We start from the raw sequence: 23623 nt of genomic DNA, 5'->3' as shown, positions 1-23623 counted from the left end.
GGTAGCTTACTGAAGATCAGCTGTTAACTTATTTGAGATCAGCTGATAACTTACTTTAGATCAGTTGGTGATTTACTGGAGATCAACTGGAGTCTTAATTGAGATCAGCTCGTGGGTTAGGGTTACATGAGATCAGCTGGTGACTTCTTTAAGAGCAGTTGTTGACTTACTTGAAATCGACTGGAGACTTAGCTGAGATCAGCTGGTGATTTAAGCTTACTTGAAATCAACTGGTAACTTACTTGAGATCAGCTGGTGACTTACTTGAGATCAGCTGGTAATTTACTTGAGATCAGCTGGTGAATCACTTGGGATAAGCTGATGATTTACTTCTGATAAGCTGATGATTTATTTCTAATAAGCTGGTGACTTTCTCGATATAAACTAGTAACTTACTTGAGATCAGTTTATGACTTACTTGAGATCAGCTGGAGACATAGACTTCATCAGTTTCAGGTATTCTTCTCGTGAGATCGCTTTGTCCGCATTTTCGTCCAACGTCGTAAATATCGTCTGTAACAATGGACGGTAATATTAAACTGTGTTTATTATTACTTTAAAAAAATACTTTGTATTAAATGATCAGCCAAGTCACGTGGATACTGGGTATTTTTCAGTTAATCATCCCTGAAAATTGCAACACGTGACTCGCCGTTTTAACGACAACAGACTCGATCATCACCATTCTCGTTACAGCGCATGCCTCACTCTCTACGTTCGCTTTATATCACTGCCACCACTAGCACATTTTGTACACAAATCTTGAATAACGCTGTGAGGAGTATGCCTGGGCTTATATTACAGACTAAACACTAATTTTGAATTTTGACATAAACGTCCATGAAATTATATATGTAAATAACAATTCCTAATATAATTGAGAGCTTTCTGGGTTTTTTTCAAAAGGATCCATCATATTGGAATGGAACTTGGTGCATAGCTTTGCCATAACAAGTTACAGAACAAGTTCGAGTTCCCGACCCCTATTGGACAAGATTTAAACTGGTTTTGTTCAAATTTTTAAAAAACGATCCATCGCAATGAATTGATTTATTTGATTGATTGATTTATTTGATTGGTGTTGTACGTCGTTTTCAAGAATATTTCATTTATACGACGGAGGCCAGCATTATGGTGGAAGGAAATTGGGCAGAGCTCGGGGGTCGTAATTAAATCAAACTTGGGACAAGACTTCACCGTGTGTGGTTACAAGTCATTTTCGAGTAAACAGAATTATGGTCGTTTTGAAAACGGTTCATGGTATTGCTCTCTTTGATAGTATAAGCTCCCAGTGATTAGCAGTTATGTAGGTTTGGTACAAGGAGAATTTCATATTTTGTAAGACTTCACAGAAAACAGATCAGGCAGAAACAGGGAGCTGAAACAAACTTTAAAGTCATTAAGAATGCACAGTTTGGGTTAAAATTTCCCGCACCAATCTCCCCCAATCGAACCACCCAAAGTTGCGAAACCACATCCGCAAGAAAAAGTCATGAATTTATCATGTTTATTTCAGTAAGACACTTTATGTGCCATGCTAGAATTTATGGATTGGCCTTGTTGAAATAAATATTTCAATAAGCGTTGCAAATGTAGTGAAACACGGAGTGAAATATAATTTCAACAAGGATTGCAGTTGCAACGCGTATTGAAATAACTATTTCATTAAGGGTTGCACTGTATAAGGCGTAATGAAATAATTGTTTCAATAAGCGTTACACTTGTAACACTAATCATTTCAACAGGAGTACTTCATTTCAATCAGAGTTGCAGCAGAGGCCACGTTTACCAGCTGTCTATATTCTCTCCACGACAAACCATTCCAACCTATCGATTCTATGATCTGTCGAAAGAGCGCTTGAGTGTTAACGATTATATCTCAAACATCAGTGTCGCCAGCCTAGTGTCTAGCCAATCGTCTGGCGTTATCCTACATTACTGTTACGTGATTGGTCCTTGTGGGCTAGCGAAACCGATGTTTCCGCCTAATCGAAAGCCCCTCTGGTTTTCTGATATGAGCGAAAAGTGACAAAATCAATGTTAGCCAATGAACGCTCCACACGAGCAAAATATCATTTCAAACGAGTACAAATTTCCATTTGTTGAAGTGGAGGTGTGCCTTTATTAACATTCTCATAATTAACAAAGAGCTAGAGCATCAACTACCGAGTCTCGCGTTTAAAGCGTTTTAAATAGCTGGGGTCACCGTTCACCCACAAGTGAACCACTTATAGTCTCTGTCATCAAAACCTGATCTCCATCGACGAATTTGGTAAATTCGGACCATATCCACATCTACGTTTTGTTCAGAGCTGCGACCGTCACGTGCTGCGACCGACAAAAAACACGTCACGGCTTACGATGTTACGGTGGTTTCCATTGGATGTTGTGGATTATGTTAATTCGCCATCTGTATCGGATTTGTGAGCCCCTTTCAGCAGAGGTAGTAGACGGAGATTTACGTGACTCTGTAGGATGAGAGAATTACCATATGTCTGAAGGCCATGTGATATAGTTTGGCCCTTCTGACGGAACGTTCGTTAACTAGTCGAAGGTGATTAGACCATATGTGTACAAGCTCCATGCGCCTGGTTTGGATGTATAGGGTTAATTAAGATGGAATACATTTGCTGTGCTATCAAACTGAACATTTTTCTCCGTAACGATGGAGATCAGCTTGGAGTGGAACAAAGCGGAGCGCCTCACACACACACACACACACACACACACACACACACACACACACACAAAACAATCTTAATTTTAACAGAAAGTCGGCTGTCTGAGTGGTGCTGGAATGTATTATTATTATTATAACGGTATAACACTGTGTCATACTCATCATAACAGGCATGCCCGGTTAATCTAATACAATCTATACGTTGATCCAATAGAATATTTGTGCTATATTTAACGGAACAATCTGCTGCAAGAACACATTCTCGTATCACTTAGACAACAGACTTTGTGCTTGCATAGATGGAAGAAAAGTGGTCTTTAGCGAACTTCACACTCGCTGTTCGCGAGGCGTATAAAATATACATATGTTCGCTTATATATATATATATATATATATATATATATATATATATATATATATATATATATATATATATATATATAGGCCTCGCGAACAGCGAGAGCGTGGGAGTGTACAAATTCGCTAAGCCCGGGATTGAACCTGCACCTCGTGTTTGTGTATATGCGCCTTTTGTTAAGAAATGATGCCCTATAACTCGCTGTGCTGGAAGTTTGCCTTCATGTTTTGTATAGGTTTAAAGGGCAAATATTTAACCTCTGACCCGGCAATGCCTCACTAACACATAAAGGGAAGTTTCTATACATACGCTATGATTAAACCTAAGCAGACAGCTTCTGGCAATGAACACATGGTTAAACCTGTATACACGGGATTCAACCTTCACCTTTTCTTGGCAACCAAACGCAGCCCGGACAAAACCCCACATTGTAGGCGTATTCCAGCTAATGGCACACTTTACCATTATGTATACGACAAAGCCAAGCTTTCCACCCCATGGTAAAATCATAACCGTCTGTTTTTTTCTCACCCCACGGGAGCTATTTCCACGTAACTCGATCCGATTAACATTTCTACATCACCGGACCGGTGAGAGAGGAATCCTGACTTTTATGTAGATTGGGGTGGAGAAAGAGAGGAGATGGTAATGTCTATATTCATCGTATGTACGCGGCATACATACCTTGGCCTCGTTGTAGCTACCCCGGAACCCGCCCTTAACCAGAGCAAAAACAATTTCCCGGAATCGTAAAGAACCATTTTTGTCCGTGTCAGCTTCGTCAAAGTTCAAGGCGTACTTTTCGAGCTGTTTCGCCACCCAGTCTTCTCCTACCGGCGTTCCTTGGGCCATTTTGAGCAGAGATTTGAAAAAGTACGTGGAGTAGACAGTCAGAGATAGCATGTATACTGTGGTATGGCTTGTGTAAAGAGTATACTCAAAGCTCAAGATGGGTTTCTCTGATAAAGCCGGGGCACGCCTTCAACACCAGATGACGACGGTGGTCATCAACGACATGCAACGCGCAGGACGGGGCTCAAGTGTCGTGGGTCCGAGGATTTAGAGCTTCTGTCTGCCAAGTTATTCTCACCTTCACGTGCCACGTATGAACACCTGATCCCAAAGCGATACCCACCCCATGGCACCCTCCCTTTACTTCGGCTTCTATTTTAGGCCCACCCATATGTACAGCGTAAGATGGTTAGAGCTCATCGCCACAGCAACATCTTTGTAACTTAATTCTGCTCAGGAGGGATTTAGAACTGGCGGAGGATGTGCACGGGTCGTGCACTGACGCGTCTGTAACCGGAGAGTATGGTTCCACAGGCAGACCGGAAGTGCACGCAGTTTGCTCATCGTTTCACCTTAATTAGACGTAGGTGTCATTCCATCAAGCGTTCTTGTGACAACTTTTTGTATACAAGTTGCGTGCACCTTGGAATACCCTAAAGACGAACTTCTAGACATTCAGCGTATTGGATGAAAACACAAAATATATATATTCTACTCTGACAGTAATGTAGAGTTCCTTTTTGTCTGTTTTAAATTGTATTACTAGTGTATCTTGACAAAGTAAACGACGTTACACCACTTTGTGTTTTTAAGTAAAAAGCAAATGTATAACGCATAGAGTCGAAAGTAGCCACCTCTCCGGTTATCCGGTTTCTACTAGACGTGTAAAGCCACATTTGTATGAACAGATGCTGATACAGCACAAATCCGGGGGCACGGGATTAAGTCACTTACAACTGTACATAATTCTATATTCTACATCCACAAAACAAACAATACTTCAAGTCCTGCATGCAGAATTCAATTCACCACAGTTTTCAGTTACATCTGTAGACGAACTTACATCAGTAGGACTGAACTCAAATACAAAACACGAAAAATTCGCCTATCGCTGTTCGAACATGGATACGTATAAATGTACGTGTTTTTATATGGTTACCTTTATTACACTGGACGAAATTTATATTAAAGTGGTATTCTTGGGCAAGCGTGCCATGTCCTTGTGACGTCATTTAAGGAACACTGACGTCATGGGATGGTGTCCTTGATCTATGTTATGCATGTGCACAAATGTACTACATGTACATGATATAGCTATCAATTTTAACCAATCAGACGCGAGTTGCTGCTATATATTGAGGACGCAGCTTTTTCCACTTAGGTCACACCCGAACCCTGTTTTACCTTTTAACCATATGACAACGCGATACGTGTGAGGCAACGTTTTGTTTCCGGATGCTTTATCGCCATGCACCTCATCGTAAGAATTCCTGGAGTCTGTAGCATAAAGCGATCATAGCCTAAGTTAACTGTAACTACCATGGCAACATATGATTTTAACATTTGTAACTACCATGGCAACATATGATTTTAACATTTGTAACTACCATGGTAGTTACAATCAACTTAGCTTACGACTGATTTGTGTAAGCGGACCCCTGATTAAAAGTCGATTTATAGGTTTACAAGCATGTCAGAACAAAGTGCCTAAGGTCGGTTAAATATGTTTCCACCCCTCTTTCGAAATGACGCGATATTTTTTTATGCTGTTACAATAAAATGGCAGGGGTTTTGAAGCGGAATTCTTCTTGTTCCAAGCTTGGAGGAATTTCTCGTAGTCCAACAGACCGTCGTCGAGCTATCAGCGAGTTGGAGATGTTGTCTGAATCCAGACCACATTGCTGATGGTGCCATCATTTCCTTTCTGTTCACATTTCCACCGTTGTTAGTGTCGACTATCTTGAGCTCACGCCGCATGGACATCATTATTCTGTGGAATATGATTGACTGATTGACTGGTTGATTGATTGATTGATAGATTAATGACAAACAAGACAAGTTTAACCTATGTGGTGTATATATATATATATATATATATATATATATATATATATATATATATATATATATATATATATATATATATATATAATTCCTCGTCAGGTGTGGCGTATAGATGTTGATTGATTATTGATTTGTTTATTTGTTTAATGTGAACGTCTCTTTCAATAGAACAACAGCAAGTGGTTGTAACTTGTCCCTCTTTACAATATGAGACGATGCCTTCAGAAACCACTTTCCGGAGGCAATTATTGTCCCTATTTCCCGGCATTTAAATCAACGTTCCAAAACAAAAAACGCAAATTATTTCGTACAGGTGATAGTTTCAAGAGGTCGCATAACTTCACATAGTTCTGTAATAAGTCTTCATTGTCGAACCGGGGCCTCCGTGGCTCAGTCGGTTAAAGCGCTAGCGCAGCGTAATGACCCAGGAGTCTCTCACCAATGTGGTCGCTGTGAGTTCAAGTCCAGCTCATGCTGGCTTACTCTCCGGCTGTACGTGAGAAGGTCTGTCAGCAACCTGCGGATGTTCGTGGGTTTCCCCCTGGCTCTGCCCGGTTTCCACCCACCATAATGCTGGCCGCCGTCGTATAAGTGAAATACTCTTGAGTATGGCGTAAAACACCAATCAACAAAAAAAAAAAAAAATCATTGTCGAACCACGGGAAGGTTATCTAACTTGTTGTAGGCATCATGCTACATGTTAGGAGTCAGGTATCACAGGAAATTCCATTTAAAGGCAAACACTAAAATGAAGCATATATCAGGTGAAAGATGAAAGACCATTAAACACTATCTTGGAATTTTTCCAACCAAATAAACCAAATTTTTCTTGTAGGTTGGGATTTTGTACATCGCTTAGTGGACTGTTAATAAAATTATTTTTCAATATGCTATATAGATATAAAAATATATATCACACCCCACTCTAATTGATCCTCGCAGACTCAATATAATCAAACTTGCTTTTTGAAGTTGAAAACCGCTGCGCATACGGTCCACCGCCTATACTTATGCCAACGCTAAACGTTTGTTCTTTTAATCTGATCACTCTACACAATGCTGAGTGATGTTTATTTGGTAGATATTCATCCATAAAATACATGCTGCTTACTGTGAAATTCAATACTCAGTAAGGTGAGCAGTCCAGAAAATAGGCCAAATTCAATGTGATCGATACAGAGGCTAGGGAGTTTGATTTTTGTGTTTTCATAGTTTTTACCAATATAACACGTGCGATGAAATTACGTAGCTTATTCAGTCATAATTTTATTATCAATCTAGTAAATGAGGTATGTGATAAGAAAAGTCTACCCACTTCCCAAAGGTCACGATCGTGATCGTTATTGTTAAATGATGACGTCGGTTGAGGGGATATTTAAGAAACAAATTCTGCCTCAGTTTTCTTGCATCCGACGCAACTGGAATATATTTGTCAGAAATAATTAATTCCCACAAATAAAGACCTACTCAACACTGGGTATGGTTTTGAAGAATTTTTTTTTCCCACGTTGCTGACAGATCTTCACATGTACGGCTGTAGAGGAAGCCAGCATGAGCTGGATGAACTCATATTGATCGCATCGGTGAGAGGCTCCTGGGTCATTGTGCTGCACGAGCACTCTAACCACAAGGCCACAGAGGGCCCTCTGAATAAAAAATGTTAATTTTCTAGATTTTTTTCAAAAAATTACCTTAGCCTCACAAGCTCTACGTGTATAGGTCTACCTATGACTCACATGCTTCATACCTGAATAGGCCTATCTTTGCCTCTCAAGCTTCATACGTAAATATGCCTACCTTTGCTTCACAGTTTCATAAATGTATAGGCCTAGCTTTGCATCACAAATTTCATACGTGAACAGGCCTACATGTATCTTTGCCTCACAAGCTTCATAAGTGAATAGACCTACCTTTTGCTTCACAAGCTTCATAAGTGAATAGACCTACCTTTTGCTTCACAAGCTTCAAACGAGAACTGGTCTTCCTTTCTCTCAAAAGCTTCAAACGTGAATAGACCTACATTTCCCTCATAGCTTCATACCTGTATATGCATACTTTCCTTCACAAGTTTTACACGTTAATAGGCCTAAAAGCTTCATAGGTAAATAGACCTACCGTTGCCTCACAAGCTTTATACGTAAATAGACCTGCCTTTGCCCCATAAGCTTCATACGTAAATAGACCTGCCTTTGCCCCATAAGCTTCATACGTGAATATGCATACCTTTGCCGCATAAGCTTCATATCTGAAATGAACTGCCTTTACCTCACAGCCTTCAGACATGCATAAGCCTGCCTAGGACTCATATGCTTCCTATGTGAATAGACGTACTTTTGCCTCAACCGGCATGCGCAAATATGCCTACTTTTTCTTCACAAATCTCGTACATGAATAATCCTATCTTTGCCTCATAAGCTTCAAACATGCATACGCCTGCCTAGGACTCACAAGCTTCATACGTGAATAGTCTCTCCTTTGCCTCCTGGTAACTCCCACGGAATCACCCCTTGACAAGAGCATGGACGATTTCTGGGAACCTCAGTGCACCACATTTGTCCTTATCCACATTGTCCAAATTCACAGGGTACCGCTTCAATTGTTCCTCTACCCAAACTTTCACAGTTTCCTTTCCTTCAGCCATTTTGCTGGAAGAAGCGTTCGTGAAAGGACAAGCCTGCGATTCCAAAGCTTTCTGATCACGGAGAATCCACTGACGCTATGGCAAAGATATAATGTGGAGCTTCTACAGCCACTAGCGTCTTATATATCATCTGTATGAAATTAAAAAAATATAGAAAAAGGCAAATGTAATTACTCACGTGATTACCACACGTGAAGACAGCTGCTGGGGAGTGATCACTTCCCCATTTCAACCTATTGCGTAAGTCTTCCCATTTTGGCACGTTCTACTTCGCGAAGCACGACGGCGAAACAACAAACTGACGGTGCCGTTCATTGCGAATCTATGGAGGCCGATTCTTTCCATTAATACTTGTATTTTGTAATCTAAATGTCAAACCCCAACGGATCCAAGCCGCAACCTTAATGAAAGTCTCGTTTTTCAGAAATGAAGTTCTCTCTGGTTAAGTTTTTTTTTATTGCTTCTTAGTTGCCATTTACAGCAGAATTTGTAGAAAAAAAGCTTAAAACTTCCGCAGTTTGTGTACATTTTGCATCATTGGAGGGTGATCACTCCAACAAAGAAGGCCTTAATTTTCATGGAAACCAATGTTACTTTTCTATTGACAAATCGTTTCCGTTGGAACATATTTCAAGTTCGCCCCCTCTTTTCTCATATGACTGAAAACTGTTACGTTAAAAACTCAAGCATACACAAATACATTCGACCCCCGCTTTCCTGTGGTGAAGTGTCCGTTTGTGACGTCATCACTGCTTAATGTGCATACGCAAACTTCTTCCTTGAGGTTCAAGCATAGACACCACAAGTGTGAAATCGATTGGATGTACGATTGTGGAGGAGGGACATACAGCTGTACATTTATGATAGATATTCATACTTACAGTAATGGGGCCTGTTTGGCAGACTGGTTAACGTGCCAATGTGGCGCAATATAAGTCTTCAGCCTTTTACCAACGCGGTGGTAGTTAGTTCAAGTCTAGCCCATGCTGGCTCCTCAGCGCTCGTACGTGCGAAGGTCTGCCAACAACCTGCGGTTGGCCTTGGGGGCTCTGTACGGTTTCCCTTCACGGTGTTAAACACCAATCACATAAATAAACAAATCTTTATAGCTACATGACACGTACAGGCCTCCATCTAACATAGCCCTCTGAGTTTAGCTTCAGGCTGTCAATCCGTATAGACATGTATGCACTGATTCTCATCGAAACGGTATACACAGTCGTTTTATGACATGCTCCGCTCCAGTAATGCCCTCAGCTTTCAACTCGGCTGTTTCTGCTGTTTTGGTAATACGTGCGCACAGCCGATAGGACAACCTACAGTTCAACTTCCACCCAAAGACACTCCTCGTTTTCGCTGCTTCTGAAGTACGTACGCTGCGGTAGGTAAAAAGTCCCTTAAAGTCAGCAGGAAAATTTCTGACTACTACTGATGTGGTTATGTCATGCTTTTTTGTATTTTCTTGTGAAAAGGTATCGACATCCTGCCGACAGCCTAATTTTAGTACACTGATGTTAGAATTAAATCTAATGGTTAGAGCGTTCACCTCGAAGTCGCGAGATCCGAGATAAAATTCGAGTAAGGTCATACCAAAGATTTTAAAATGGGCACTTGCTGCTGCCGCGCTTGGCGCTCAACACTGAGAGGTTAGAGCAAGGAAACATAATTGGTTGGCCCAGTGTCAGCATAATGTGATAGGATGGGGTGCATGCCTGGCGTCTTTGGCATGACACTTCAGTTTCGACAGCACACTGGCGGCATGGAGTCCGTCTGCCACAAGAAGACACAGTGTTTACACACACATGGAATTACTTCTCGTCGCCAGTCGTCATATGACCAGAACATTTTTTAAGTTCGACGTAAAAATCCAAGCATACATCCATCCATCCATCCATACATCATATATACGTACGTGCAATAAAACCCAGACTAAACCCAGTTTTCTAAGGTCATGCCAGTAACACAGAATAATTCTGCCACCATCTTGTTTGCGGTGCGGCTCCACTTTGCCTGTGATGTGCCTGTAGATTGCCTGTGCTGCGACTGTGGTGCTTCTTTAGTTTACCTGTTGTGTGCCTGTGGTGTACCTGCCGTGTACCTGTATATTGTCTGTGAGTCCGTGTAGTTTGTCTGTGGTGTGCTTGTAGTTTACCTATGAGGTGCTTGTAGTTTGTCTGCAGTGTGCCTGTAGTTTGTCTGCAGTGTGTCTGTAGTTTGTCTGTGGTGTGCCTGTAGTTTGTCTGTGGTATGCCTATAGTTTGTAAGTCCGTGTACTTTGTCTGCGGTGTGCCTGTAGTTTGTCTGCGGTGTGCCTGTAGTTTGTCTGTGGTGAGCCTGTAGTTTGTCTCCCCAGTGTACTTGTAGTTTGTCTCCAGTGTACCTGTATATTCTCTGTGAGTCCGTGTAGTTTGTATGGGGTGTGCTTGTAGTTTGTATGGGGTGTGCTTGTAGTTTGTCTGTGATGTGCCTGTAGTTTGTCTGTGGTGTGCTTGTAGATTATCTGTGGTGTGCTTGTAGTTTGGTCTGTGGTGTGCCTGTAGTTTACCTGTGATGTGCCTGTAGTTTGTCAGTGGTGTGCTTGTAGTTTGTCTGTGGTGTGTTTTGAAGTTTGTCGGTGGTGTGCTTGTAGTTTGTCTGGGGTGTGCTTGTAGTTTGTCTGTGAGAACATGTAGTTTGTGGTGAGTTTGTAGTTTACCTGTGGGTGTGCTTGTAGTTTGTCTGCGGTGTGCTTGTAGTTTGCCTGTAAGGCCGTGTAGTTTGTCGCTGGTGTGCTTGAAATTTGTCGTTGGTGTGCTTGTACTTTGTATGTGGTGTGCATGTAGTTTGCATGTGGTGTGCCTGTATATTATCTGTGAATCTGTGTAGTTTGTGGTGTGCTTGTATTTTACCTGTGGTGTGCCTGTAGTTTGTCTGCGTGTGCCTGTAGTTTGTCTGTGGTGTGCCTGCAGTTTACCTGTATATTGTCTGCGAGTCCGTGCAGTTTGTCTGTGGTCAGACTGTGGTGTGCCTGTGATGTACCTGTAGATTGTCTTTGATGTCCGTGTAGTTTGTCTATGGTGTGCCTGTAGTTTGCGTGTAGTGTGTCTGTAGTACGCCTATAGTGTGTGTGTGCTTGCAGTTTGTGTGTGGTGTACCTGTATATTCTCTGTGATGTCCTGTAGTTTATCTGTGTGCCTGTAGTTTGTCTGTGATGTGCCTGTAGTTTGTCTGTGGTGTGCTTGTAGTTTGCCTGTGGTGTGTCTGTAGTACGTCATAGTTTGTGCGTCATGAGCGTGCGGTGTTAATGTTGTGTGGCTGTGATAAGCCTGTGCAATGGTAGTACCTATTTATTTATATATTCATTTATTTCATAATTGGTGTTTTACGCCATACCCAAGAATATTTCACTTGTACGACGGTGGCCAGCATTATGGTGAGGTTGTTGGTGCAGAAGCGGAAGTAAACCATAGCTCTTTGTACAACTCTTGTAAAGGATGGGTAAGGAGACAGGAAATAACATAAACATGTCAACATGTGCACAAAATTCCATGACAGAGAGACAGAGGTAAACAAATTAACGCCGGCAAAACGCCAGCTTCCTTTGGCCGAAGTAATAAAAATAGGAACAAGTAAGACAATCAGTCTGCATAGAGAAAGAATGCCATGTATTGCATAGGAACATTAGAGACAAATCAATATTATCCTAAGGACACTGCTATTAAGTGTGGGCCAAGGTACAGATATTTGACAATAGGAAGCCACGTTGAAGTGTTAAATCACGGTTCAAACAGCAAATAGCTTTCCCTTAACAAAGTAACATTGTTGACCACTAAACATGAACAATGACAAACTGGAAGATAAACTTTTGTTACACTGTAATTAATGAAAATATCATTGAAAAGCACAAATGTACTTTCATGTATTTCATACTTTTAAGCTTCTCCTTATACTCACACGTGTTCGGTGGATTTCACAGCATGAGTTTTTAGCTTTTTCAAACTGAATTTAAACTCTTATTTTAGGCCCTTCGAGTTATAATTGAGAACACGAAACAAGTATTATGTTTTCACAGCTAATGTATGCGAATTTGAAATTTTTACACCTTAAATACCTAAAATACATAATACTGAAGATTCAGATTTTGACTTGAAAACAAAACTTGTCTCGTGGAATCGTGTTTTTTCCTGCCAAATGCACTTCGTCTATATACGCTGGTTTTTTCCCTATCTTCCAGCATAATTAGATGTACTAAAAGTAAGAATTGTTAATAGCTAAAGTGGTAATTTATTGAGTTGTCCAGACCGGTATCGTTGGTTATCTTTATTCATCTTCCATATGCGGACATGTTAAAGATTAGTGCTGTAAATCAGAATTCCAATGGCCAGCAGGCTCAGCCGCCTTCTCTTTTCATGCTCTGATAAAGCAGTCAAAACAATTTTGTCATACCGTCCAAATGTAGACCTAACAGAGAAGGGACATGTAGCAACGCCAAAAGGGCGTCTCTCACAGCCTCATCACTATATTACACATTGTACGCTCTCACCAATACCTTCCTATTTTCAACAACAAAACATATACCTGCCGCAAACTGTCAACGGACCTGATTAGATTTTCACAATATGGCTTTTGTCTTTTTCTATTCTTGGAGCCGTTTTGTCTCTAAACACAACAATCGCAAAACACAGAAACTTACTGCTACGGGGACTACAGTCGATGGCCTTTCATTTCCGTGTAACTCATCAATATTTGCTTCTCCTTTAACTGAATGAATGAAAGATTATGGATTAAAGCCACATCGACAATATTTCAGTCATGTCGTGGCCAGACTTTTAACTGAAAGTACATGTATCCATGCATATCTCTAGCCGTATGTATAATTCATGGTGTTACTGCCACAAGCGTCTCAGGTTAGTCATGTCTTCTTATTGAAACGATGACAAATATAGACAAGTCTATTACTTGCTACTACATGGTATACGACGTTCTACAATCTGCGTACAATGGAAGAACAATGGTGACGGATAACCAAATTATAAAATCGCACAACGCTTCAAAAACGTAAAAATAAACAACTATAAATAATATAAAATTTCTCTTCCACTATGTACACGAATCTCACCAGAAATATATACTAGTATATAGTCTTATTAAGATAAATAAAACAACTATTAATTTTTGTTAATCAACACACTAGTTTGTTGATAACAAGCCACACGATATGTCATCGGTATATCAGCAGTTCAGTCAACAATATCAGATAAATTAGTTCCAGTTCTTACTCTTTTTACGTTACACGATGTTGCAGGATTGTTAAACATTTCTCGCTGTTTACTACTACACCAAACACAACCGGCGAATTCCACACCCAACCTTCATCTTCTGTTTGATTCATTTCTATTGTTTCAAAACGACATATATATCTTCTTCTTATTATATTCAACAACGCCACCAGTCCAGTCTTTCGAAGAGTTATTCTTCTGAGCTGCCACACCTATTGGGGTGGTTGTCGCCACACAAATCTGGCGCGGTAAAATCGCTCTTCACTCTGCATCTAATGTTTACGCATGGCACAAATAACCCTTCCACGGTTAATCCAACACTTTCACATCCACGGGAGTTCACGGAGGAGGGGGTACAACTACCACTCCATGAAGACAGCGACGAAGGGAAGGCACTACAACTCAAAAGCAGGCTCATGCAGGCTGTGTTAGCATTGAGTTCGAGCACCGCAAAACAAGAAATTGGGCCACAAAATACAAGAGTTCAGCTAAACAGAGCTCATTGTCAATGGCAACATTTGAACATCAACATTTTCACTCAGAAGCACACAATCAAAATCAGCTCAGTTCATTGTGTTTTCTTCGCCATACCGTCCTCCGATGATGATCCTCCGTGTCACGAACCTCCCTAGACAGCATGTTAATCACTTCCACGAAATACTATTTCCAGGCACTGGAGAGGTCAGGATTTGGCAGTTACCTCCCTTTGCCCGTGAGATTACTGTGTTCACTCCTATCACACGTGTACAAATAGATTAACACCACCAGAAGCGTCAGCCTCTTTTACTACCGTAGACATCAATAAACTCCTCATAACTAACACGTTTATCTTTGTCCTCTTTCACCAGATGGACGAGCAGATCGGCAATTTTTTCTGCCTGAACATCTAAATCTGCGTTTTAATACCATCCATGAGTTCGTCCCTTGGACAGGTAGCCACTGTTGTCGCTATCCAGCATCTGAAACTCCCTCCTCATACACATCTTCCTGTTAAATACACACAGATAGCGATGGTGAATCGACTAGATTGAGCCAGTTAATGACGTTTGAGGTCACACATGATTTAAGTTATGAACAATACATTCCTTGTCAATCACGAAACAGACTTCCATTTATTTTTATCTGAAAATTTAGGAGAGTGTACGCAACTTTAATTTAGTAGCAAGGCGTAAGTCGTTGTTTTGGTAATTTACGGCATCAGCGATGAAATATCCTCCTCCTGCCATCGTGCTTTATATACACGTAAACCTTCAGGTCACTACATATACTAGTTTTTTTGATACCACCCCTACAATTGTGCTTGAATCGGAAGAAAGTGCTATTAAAAACTACCTGTTCCAACCATATTAAAATGTCATGTAAACTCAAGCGATGTCAAAAGAAGGGGTTTTGTTTAAAGGCAAAAAAAAAACCCCAACTAAAATAAAGTATTTATCAGATGAAAGGCCATTAAACACAGCCCCAGCAAAACAGTTTGATTTACTTTTTACATTTCTTCTTACCGACTAAAATGCATTTAAAACATAGGGTTCTATGATGGTCTGTAGCTACCCAAAGGGTATTAGTGACGTCACAGCAATATTTTTGGCTTGAAATAGTTCGTTTCAAGGTTCATTTGTTGAATGTATGTATAGCTCTGAATGAATGTGCATTTTGAATAATAAAATATGGCAATCTCTGTGTGTCAAGTGGCAAAAGGCTGAGGTAACATCCCTGGTCCCAATATGGTCAGAAAAGGCCACAGTAGAATCCAAAGTTTTAAATGCATTTTACTAAATGGAAAAATATTCTAAAAAAATAAATCGAATTGTTTTCTCAGAAAATATTTAAAACTCTTTCATCTGACATGTACTTCATGCTAGCGTGTTCTTTGCTTCTAAAATAGCTTGGACAAGTTTTGATGGCTTCTCTTATGATATAAATTTCACTTTTACGTATACTATTCTTTTGTTTCAAGCTAATCACAAGACATATGTTCAATCAAAGAATATCCTTGAACTTGGTGTAAAGTTTTGTTTTTGTATGATTGGTGTTTTACGCCGTCCCAGTACTCAAGACTATTTCACTTATACGATGGCGGCCAGCATTATGGTGGGAGGAAACCAGACAGAGCCCTGGAGAAACCCAAGGCCGTGGGGTGATTGCTGGCAAACATTCCAAAGTTCAACCAGAGAGTAAGTGTATAAAGTAAGAACTTTTGAAATTAAAATCATAATACACTGTGACCGGTGAAATACGGCTCCTTATCACCTAACTTGTTGCCAATTCTAACTGTTCATGAAGATGCTTAAACAGTAGCAAATTACACGCACAACTTAAGCAGAGTTATAAGTAAAAAGCATGCTGTGATGTTAATTGCTATTTACTAGTATTACACATCACTAGTCTAGAATTACTGAAAATGTTGTCATAACATATGTATGTGTATATTACATATAGCGACTATATACACATGTATATATGAATGACTATGTATACTGTACTTTTTGTACCGCTCATTCTGTTCCATGTTGTCCCCGTTTACTTTATCCCTTGACTAAACGCATCGTGTAACAAATATGCACTCACTTCAGTTCGATATTCGGTAAATTCCTGACACAGTTGAGGAATTCCTGTTTGCTAATGGCTTTGTCGTCGTTAGAATCCAACTCTTTGAAAATTTTCTGGAACACAAAAAGAAAATAATAGTTGAATAAAGAGAAAGAAAAACAAAACACATTGTAAAAGGGTTGAAACTACTGATACTGACCATGTGGCAATGGTACCTGGTCATATTTAACCGTTGATGAACAAACTAAACGTCTACAGTGTATGGAGTGTAAATCCAGAGCCACTTTACATTGTTCCCTCGGAAAGGAATTTTTTTATCGGTGACAGTTATTAAATTATAGCAGTTAAAAGTACACAGGAACACAAATAACACAAGGTTTATTTGAATGGTTGTATTTTGCTTTCAGATATTGTTTCGTAGAAGACTATGGAGATTCTTTACTAGTTTACCATTATTTATTTATTTGTTTGATTGGTGTTTTACGCCGTACCCAAGAATATTTCACTTATACCATGGTGGCCAGCATTATGGTGGGAGGAAACACATGACCATCCGCAGGGGTTGCCGACAGACCTTCCCACATACGGCCGGAGAGGAAGCCAACATGAGCTGGACTTGAACTCACAGCGAGTTTACCATTATTATGTCCAGCGCCATTTAAATAAAGAGCACATTTTACATTCGCCAGCTCCTGGAAATATGTCAGGTAGCATTTACACTAATAACTTGTCATCAAGAATAGTGTATTTATTTACTTATTTTATTGGTGCTTTACACCGTGCTGAAGCATATTTCACTGAGCACTAAGTGCACAGTGGTGGAAGAAAATAGGATAATGCAAACCTTTATACAAATAGGCCTACATTAGGGTCGCACAAACTCCTTTATCTACTCTATTCTAGTATTCTACCTATATATTTCACGGTTATGACAACGGTTTGTTGCCTCTACTTTTCTAGAGCAGTGACGTCTAATAAATAGCTGTTAACACTGTTACATTTTTTTACCTAATTCAATGTTGCTACGGGACGTGTAATTTACTACTCTGTAAGCATTTACTACTAAAATAGGACGGAATTACGCAAAGAAAAGCAGTCAGTAGTTTTCAGGGATGTTGGAATGACGCAAGGCATGTTCTATGCGACTGATTTAAATCAGTATTCAAACTGTGTACCATGCTAGAAGTTGTAGAGAGTAAAATATGTATCTCAGTTGCGCTTTGATTGCAACAGTTCATATATCCAAAGCTGCGATGTAATTCAACACGATGAAGATACGGTCCCTTGTTCCAGATTAAGTGGAATTAGACACAATTATGAAGCAGAGTGCCAGAGATCCTGGACACTCTGTCCATTTTTATTTACAAGAGAATTATACTCATTGTAAAACTGAAGAAACTTAGTTTTTGCAGTCATAATTGATTTAAATCGTCACATAACACACAGGATCTAACAAATGCTTCAAGATGAGATATGTAAACGCCACATGGTGCGGTATACTCCTGTCCAAGTGAGGATAAATTGTCAAAATTCAAACTATCCCCCTCATCGTACAGTCTGCGACTGTTTGCGCAGTGTTACTACCCACCCCTGAAGGTTACAAAGGTGACAAAATGTTATGATTTCACATGGAGCAACCACAGCTCAAAAAATGGTGGAAAAGTTAGGTTTGGTTTTTTTTTATATGTTCTAGAGAAATAGACGAGTTACATATGGTGCTATGACATTGTACCACGCGACAATTAGGGGATATGCATTTGTGGGGTTGAAATTGACAAATTTCACTGCATACACTGTTGTTGGAACAGTAGTGCCAGCTACAGTTAATGTCGTTTCTTCTTGTAATGTACACGATCGGCTTAAGACATTTTTAATGGGATCCTTAGTAATGCATGAGTCATATTTGAGGGTATGTATTGCGTACATGACGAAAATGAAAAGATGAATACTTGGGGTTTAACGTCGTACTTAACAAATTTTCAGTTATGTGACGACGAGGAGTTTTTAGGTGTGTGTACATATGTTGTGTTCTCTGGTGGCTGGGCGCGTTGATGCCGTTTAAGCGCTGGCCCAACTGAAATGTCATGCCGACGACACCAGACATGAAACCCCATCCAGTCACACATACCGACACCGGGCCAACAAGTCCTGTTTCCTTGCTCTAACCCCTCAGCCCCGAGTGCCAAGCAAGGCAACAACCAGTACCATTTTTAATGTCTTTGGTATCACCTGACCAGGGTTGCTTACGTGATGGGTTCCTTTCGTTTGGTACCACATGCTTGATCAGCTGACGAGTTCAAGTGCCGAGCGATCCCACGGAGAGCAGAGTAGAAAATAGAAATGTCTTTATTGCCGTGAGGGCCAGGGGTAGTGGGCATGAAGAGCTGGGATAACCTAGCGTGTTTACACGGTGGAATGGATCAAGGCCCCCTTATTCCCATCTGTTGGTATCAGCTACTTAATGAAAGATGACATCCACGGACGCCTGCCTAGCCGCGATTGTAAACTTAGAACGGCACGGAAATAAACACCACCGTTGTTAATTCAAGCTTAATTTGCGTAAGGTAGCTGGCAAGTGAGTTCGTCGGCAAAACCAGCGGAGCCACGATTCTCCTGTGATACGTTTAGTGTATCCCTAAAGAGTGCAACATACGGGAAACATTAACTCTTTGTGTGTATATATACAAGGTGATCTGAGGCAATAACTCATTCGGAACACCAGTAATCAACGACATAAACATACAGAAATTGTATCTGTAGAACAAGGCTGCCATTCTAAACCTGAGATGCTCGTATCACGTGTTTTGCCTCACCATAAGGAACCTATCCTTTACACCAGTGATACACAGTGCGGTTTCTCGACCATGCTGTGGTGAATCCAGTTCGAGAGTTAGAGGGATACCCTGATAGAGATCTGTTTGTGTTAAGTACATCCATAGCTATTCACAGACAGGTAATACATGCACATGTGCTTTGCCCTCCATCAAACCGGGTCGATCCTCTCACTTTATCAGTTAGCAAACCTGTTGCTAGACCTTTTGAACCGAAAATGGCGAATTTGAAGAAATTCCTGAAGATGTATGCTATTTCGTTCCATTTCTCACCCAATGACGACTCGCTTCAAGGCTGAAATGAGCATTGCTCTCTTGCATTGATGGGTATTACGTCACAGTTTGCACACAAAACGTCATCGTAAAGGCAGGAATAAACAAGGGACTACAGAGCTTGGACCCGAATTACTTTAGGCCAGGAAAGTTCCTCATTCTTGAGCTGTCGGTAACTATTGCCTGTTGCCTGTTTGTTTATTTTGATTATTGACTTAAACGATGGCGGTCATATTTAGTGGCGAGGAAAATTGGAGTGCCCATGGAAATCTACCGACTTTTGACAAGTGTTCACGAATTTTACAAACTGTGTCAACGGCAACACAAGCGTTGTTGACCTCTTATTGTCACCAAGAGCGTCGATGTCCTCTTAATGTCACCCAGGCCCAAGAGCGTCGTCATACTCTTATTGTCACCGAGATCATAAGAGGGTCGACCGAGACCTTAAGAGGGTCGAGGTCCTCTTACTGTCACCGAGGCCCAAGAGGATCGACGTCCTCTTATCGCCAAGACCTCAAGAGGGTCGTCATCCTCTTATTGTCACCGAGACCTCAAGAGGATCGACGTCCCTTTATCGTCACCAAGGCCAACAGGAACTGTGAGGGCGGAGGATCAGATAAGCAGTTTAGATGCGCATGCGAATGCCGATGCAAATCTTGTAACATCTATTTCCGTTTTCGTCATTTGGTAGGATTTACTCCAGGCTTGTTTTCAATTCGTTTGCAATTCGTTTGGTGGCCATGTATCTAAATCCTTCTCTCCGATAACGTCTACCCAGATTTCATTCCACAGCTCTTCACCACTGTGACACTATTGGAGGATATTTCATACTGAAGCCATAGAATGATAAAAATTGAGATTCCGAGTACGGGTAACATGATTTACCTCAGTCAAATAAATAATGTGTTGTTCATATAAAACCGACACGTAAACAACATCAACTTGGCCAGCTTCCAACACGACTGAACAAACCCTGGAACAAATTGTCGACGGTCTGCCAAGAACACATCTCCATGCCAACCCCATACATGTTTCAACATTCATTACCCGTCCTCCAAAATAGTTCACATACAACACAGCACTGTGCATCACTAAGATTCGCTACAAACACGGAAGTCAGTATCAATCGTAATGCTTAAGCGCAAGAAAAACTAGAGAACAAATATGACCAACGTGCGGTCAAATAAAAGAACAAATATGTCAGGTTGCAACTGATCAATAAGGTTACTATGTTATGAAAGAAATAATATTTTCTTATGCAATATGGTTGTACTGAGGTAAATTGACAAGAGGCCGTACTTCACCGGTTACGGGTGACCATCAGTCAACTATCACACTGTCGTCGCTGCTCTGGTTTTACTCTCTATGTTGTATGTCTTTAATTATATCACATAGCCCGCCCTATGACAAAACTTGAGGATATAATCCGGCGAAGAACACAAATATCACGGCTAAAGTGAAAAAAAAGAAGTTTGTTGAGGACGTCCATGGGTATGATGTGGATGTTCATTCTTCTCCTTTTCTTTATAAACCAATGACGATAGATGGAATCTGGGCTGCAGAAAACATCTCTATATCATCTTGCAATGATAATTCAATGAGGATTTGCAAATTCATACGAATGACATCAATCACAATTATCATCACTCACGACGATTACCGGCTAATGAGGATCAGGCATCTCGTGTCTCCCGGGAAACCAACCTGTGGTTATTTGGAGAATATTGGTTCGCGGACATCGTGGTACGTTCATGTATATTCATGAGGGTTCCCAGACGCTAAGCTGATAAACTCAACGACAGTTTCATACCCTTATTATCCAGTAACAGTACGATCAGTAAATATCATATTATCATCCGTCACTCACACATGAATCTGAGCGACCTTTGACACCTGTGTTCAAGGGCTATACCGTCAAAACTCTAGGCCTCTATATGAGAGACGGACTACTTTCCATTTATAATTGTTGAAAGAGGAATGGCGTCTATTTACACCGCAGTCAGTTTTTCGGTTGTAGGTGGATCTCGCAGGATTAGTAAACACACAGCTATGACTCATTGCAGCCCTGTACAACCATACCAGGCGATCGATACCGAAACTGATCTAACTACATTCATATCAAACAATTATACCAGCCTTGTTCCGATCACATACACATAGATATATGTATACTTGTACGCGTAGGAATTCTACAAGCTGTTTTGCAGAACCTAAATTATATACCTACATGGACCAGAAAAAACAGGTTTTCGTCTGATTCTATCATATGCAGCATTAATACCTCTTAGTCCAATCGGGTTTAACGTCATCTTGAAGAAAGACGCTGCATGTCATCGTCACTTAATAACGTATCACGTTTGTCGTGCTGATGAGACTGAAATGATACAAACATTCCAGGATGAAAGTAAGTTATGAACTGTATTTACAAGATTTTGAGAGTCAAACTGTCTCCGTCCTCATGATGAGGGATATGCTTTATTCTGGTTATCAGTGCGTTTCTTCCACGCAATTCTTAAAGTAAAATTACGCGAAATATCTGGAATCTGAGGAGTGGCGAATGTAAATCAACCGTGCTTTCCCTGTGGTAATCTTGTCGTTTGACGCCACTTTCTGTTGTGGTCATTTTAAATTATGACATCCAGAAATCTGATTGGTTGATTGGTATCATTGATCTAAAAAGACACGCCTTAAATTTCCGCCGTTATTTGTTCGAAAAGACGGTATGACTGGAGCCATAGCTGTCAGGCCATATGTTTTATCTTTAGACGGAAACAACAGGCGGATTCTACATTACATCTAACTGTAAAGCAGCACAAACAAAATCATGTTTGGAATATATTTGCTCGAAACGAGATTATACAGTTCTTACAAACTGATCTGTGACTAAGATCCAGCGCATTTCTTGAAGTCCCGTTTCAAATACAATATACCTGTGTGACTTGGGCAGATACGGATGGTTTATGTTCTCATAATTTCGCGCATAACTTATTGTCGATGAATACAGTTATTGTACTATAGATTTCAGCTACTGAAACATTTACGCAAACAATTAAAACAAAGCCCTAACTGAGGTAAATTGACAAGAGGCTGTGTTTCACCAGTTACGTGTGACCATTTTCCAGCTATCACAATGTCGTCTGCTCTGTTTTCACCGTCCATGCTGTACGTCTACCACAATGTCCTGGCTTTATGGTTTTACTCTCTATGACTCTTGAGTACGGCGTAAAACACCAATCAAATAAAAACATAAATACTTTCTATCGTGTTAATATAATTAAAAACTTACAGCATAGAGTGTTTTATATAACATATTTCTACCTGTACAGCTGGATTTCCTCTGTGTACTGAAAGTTTCTCTACAATGGAAGTCAGGTTATATAGTCACTTAATAAATTACTTCACTGTGACTATCCGTGGTCAAGAGTTTTTCACTTATTCAACATAGGTCTGCTTTTTCGTGTCGCAGAAACATGGGTGCTCGGTGTAAACTACCCTTCTTTGCCAGATACCTAACCATCCGTCTGACTCAGATCCTCAGAAAAACCAGCCCAGAATGGATTCGAGCCTGCGATCTCACTGGTCATGGGCTTATCGACTGATACCATAACATCGCTTTTAGAAACGAGCCAGCCAGATCCACTGAACATGGATAAAACTAAATCTACCCCGGCTGTTCCCGTCATGTCAGCCATACTGAGGTTAGGCCAACCCTAAAATTCTTTAAATATTTCTGGTTCATTTTCATTGATGACGGGAAGGCAGCTTACACCGTCAGCTACATAGAAAGTGCAGCATTGAAACACTGTTTGATCAATTTAACTTGGATTTTAGATATTTACATCGCAGCCCTCGTCCAAGATTATTCTACCGTTAAGGTTGGCACAATTTTGTTCGGCCAAAACAAAGCCCATGCCTGCGCCACTTAAAACCACGACTGACCTGATGTGGCTGTTCGTCATGACGTTTGAGGTAAAAATTGCTCCTCAAGTATGATTCCACGGCCATAAGACTGCCGACAGTTATGTTCCTTACCTTTTTGCCTGTCGACCTGTAAGTTATTAGCTATACCCCGTTTGGACCTAAGATATCATGGCGATACTCAAAACGAAACGCTGCACTGCCACATATTCGACATATTCGACAAGCGCAGGTCACAACATCAGGTTGTTAACTGGA

General features: G+C 40.6%; 1 protein-coding gene across 1 annotated transcript in view; it reads right to left on the bottom strand.

The window, feature by feature from the left end:
- Nucleotides 1-23623, bottom strand: part of LOC135477498 (uncharacterized) — a 32027-nt gene that overhangs the window by 849 nt on the left and 7555 nt on the right. Inside the window, 3 exon segments of the mRNA XM_064757619.1 lie at nt 772-787; nt 14584-14780; nt 16362-16456. Coding sequence (XP_064613689.1) covers nt 772-787; nt 14584-14780; nt 16362-16456 — 308 coding nt within the window.

This window comes from Liolophura sinensis, chromosome 11, assembly GCF_032854445.1.
Source record: "Liolophura sinensis isolate JHLJ2023 chromosome 11, CUHK_Ljap_v2, whole genome shotgun sequence".
Lineage (NCBI taxonomy): Eukaryota > Metazoa > Mollusca > Polyplacophora > Chitonida > Chitonidae > Liolophura > Liolophura sinensis.
This window is presented reverse-complemented; position numbering and strand designations above follow the sequence as displayed.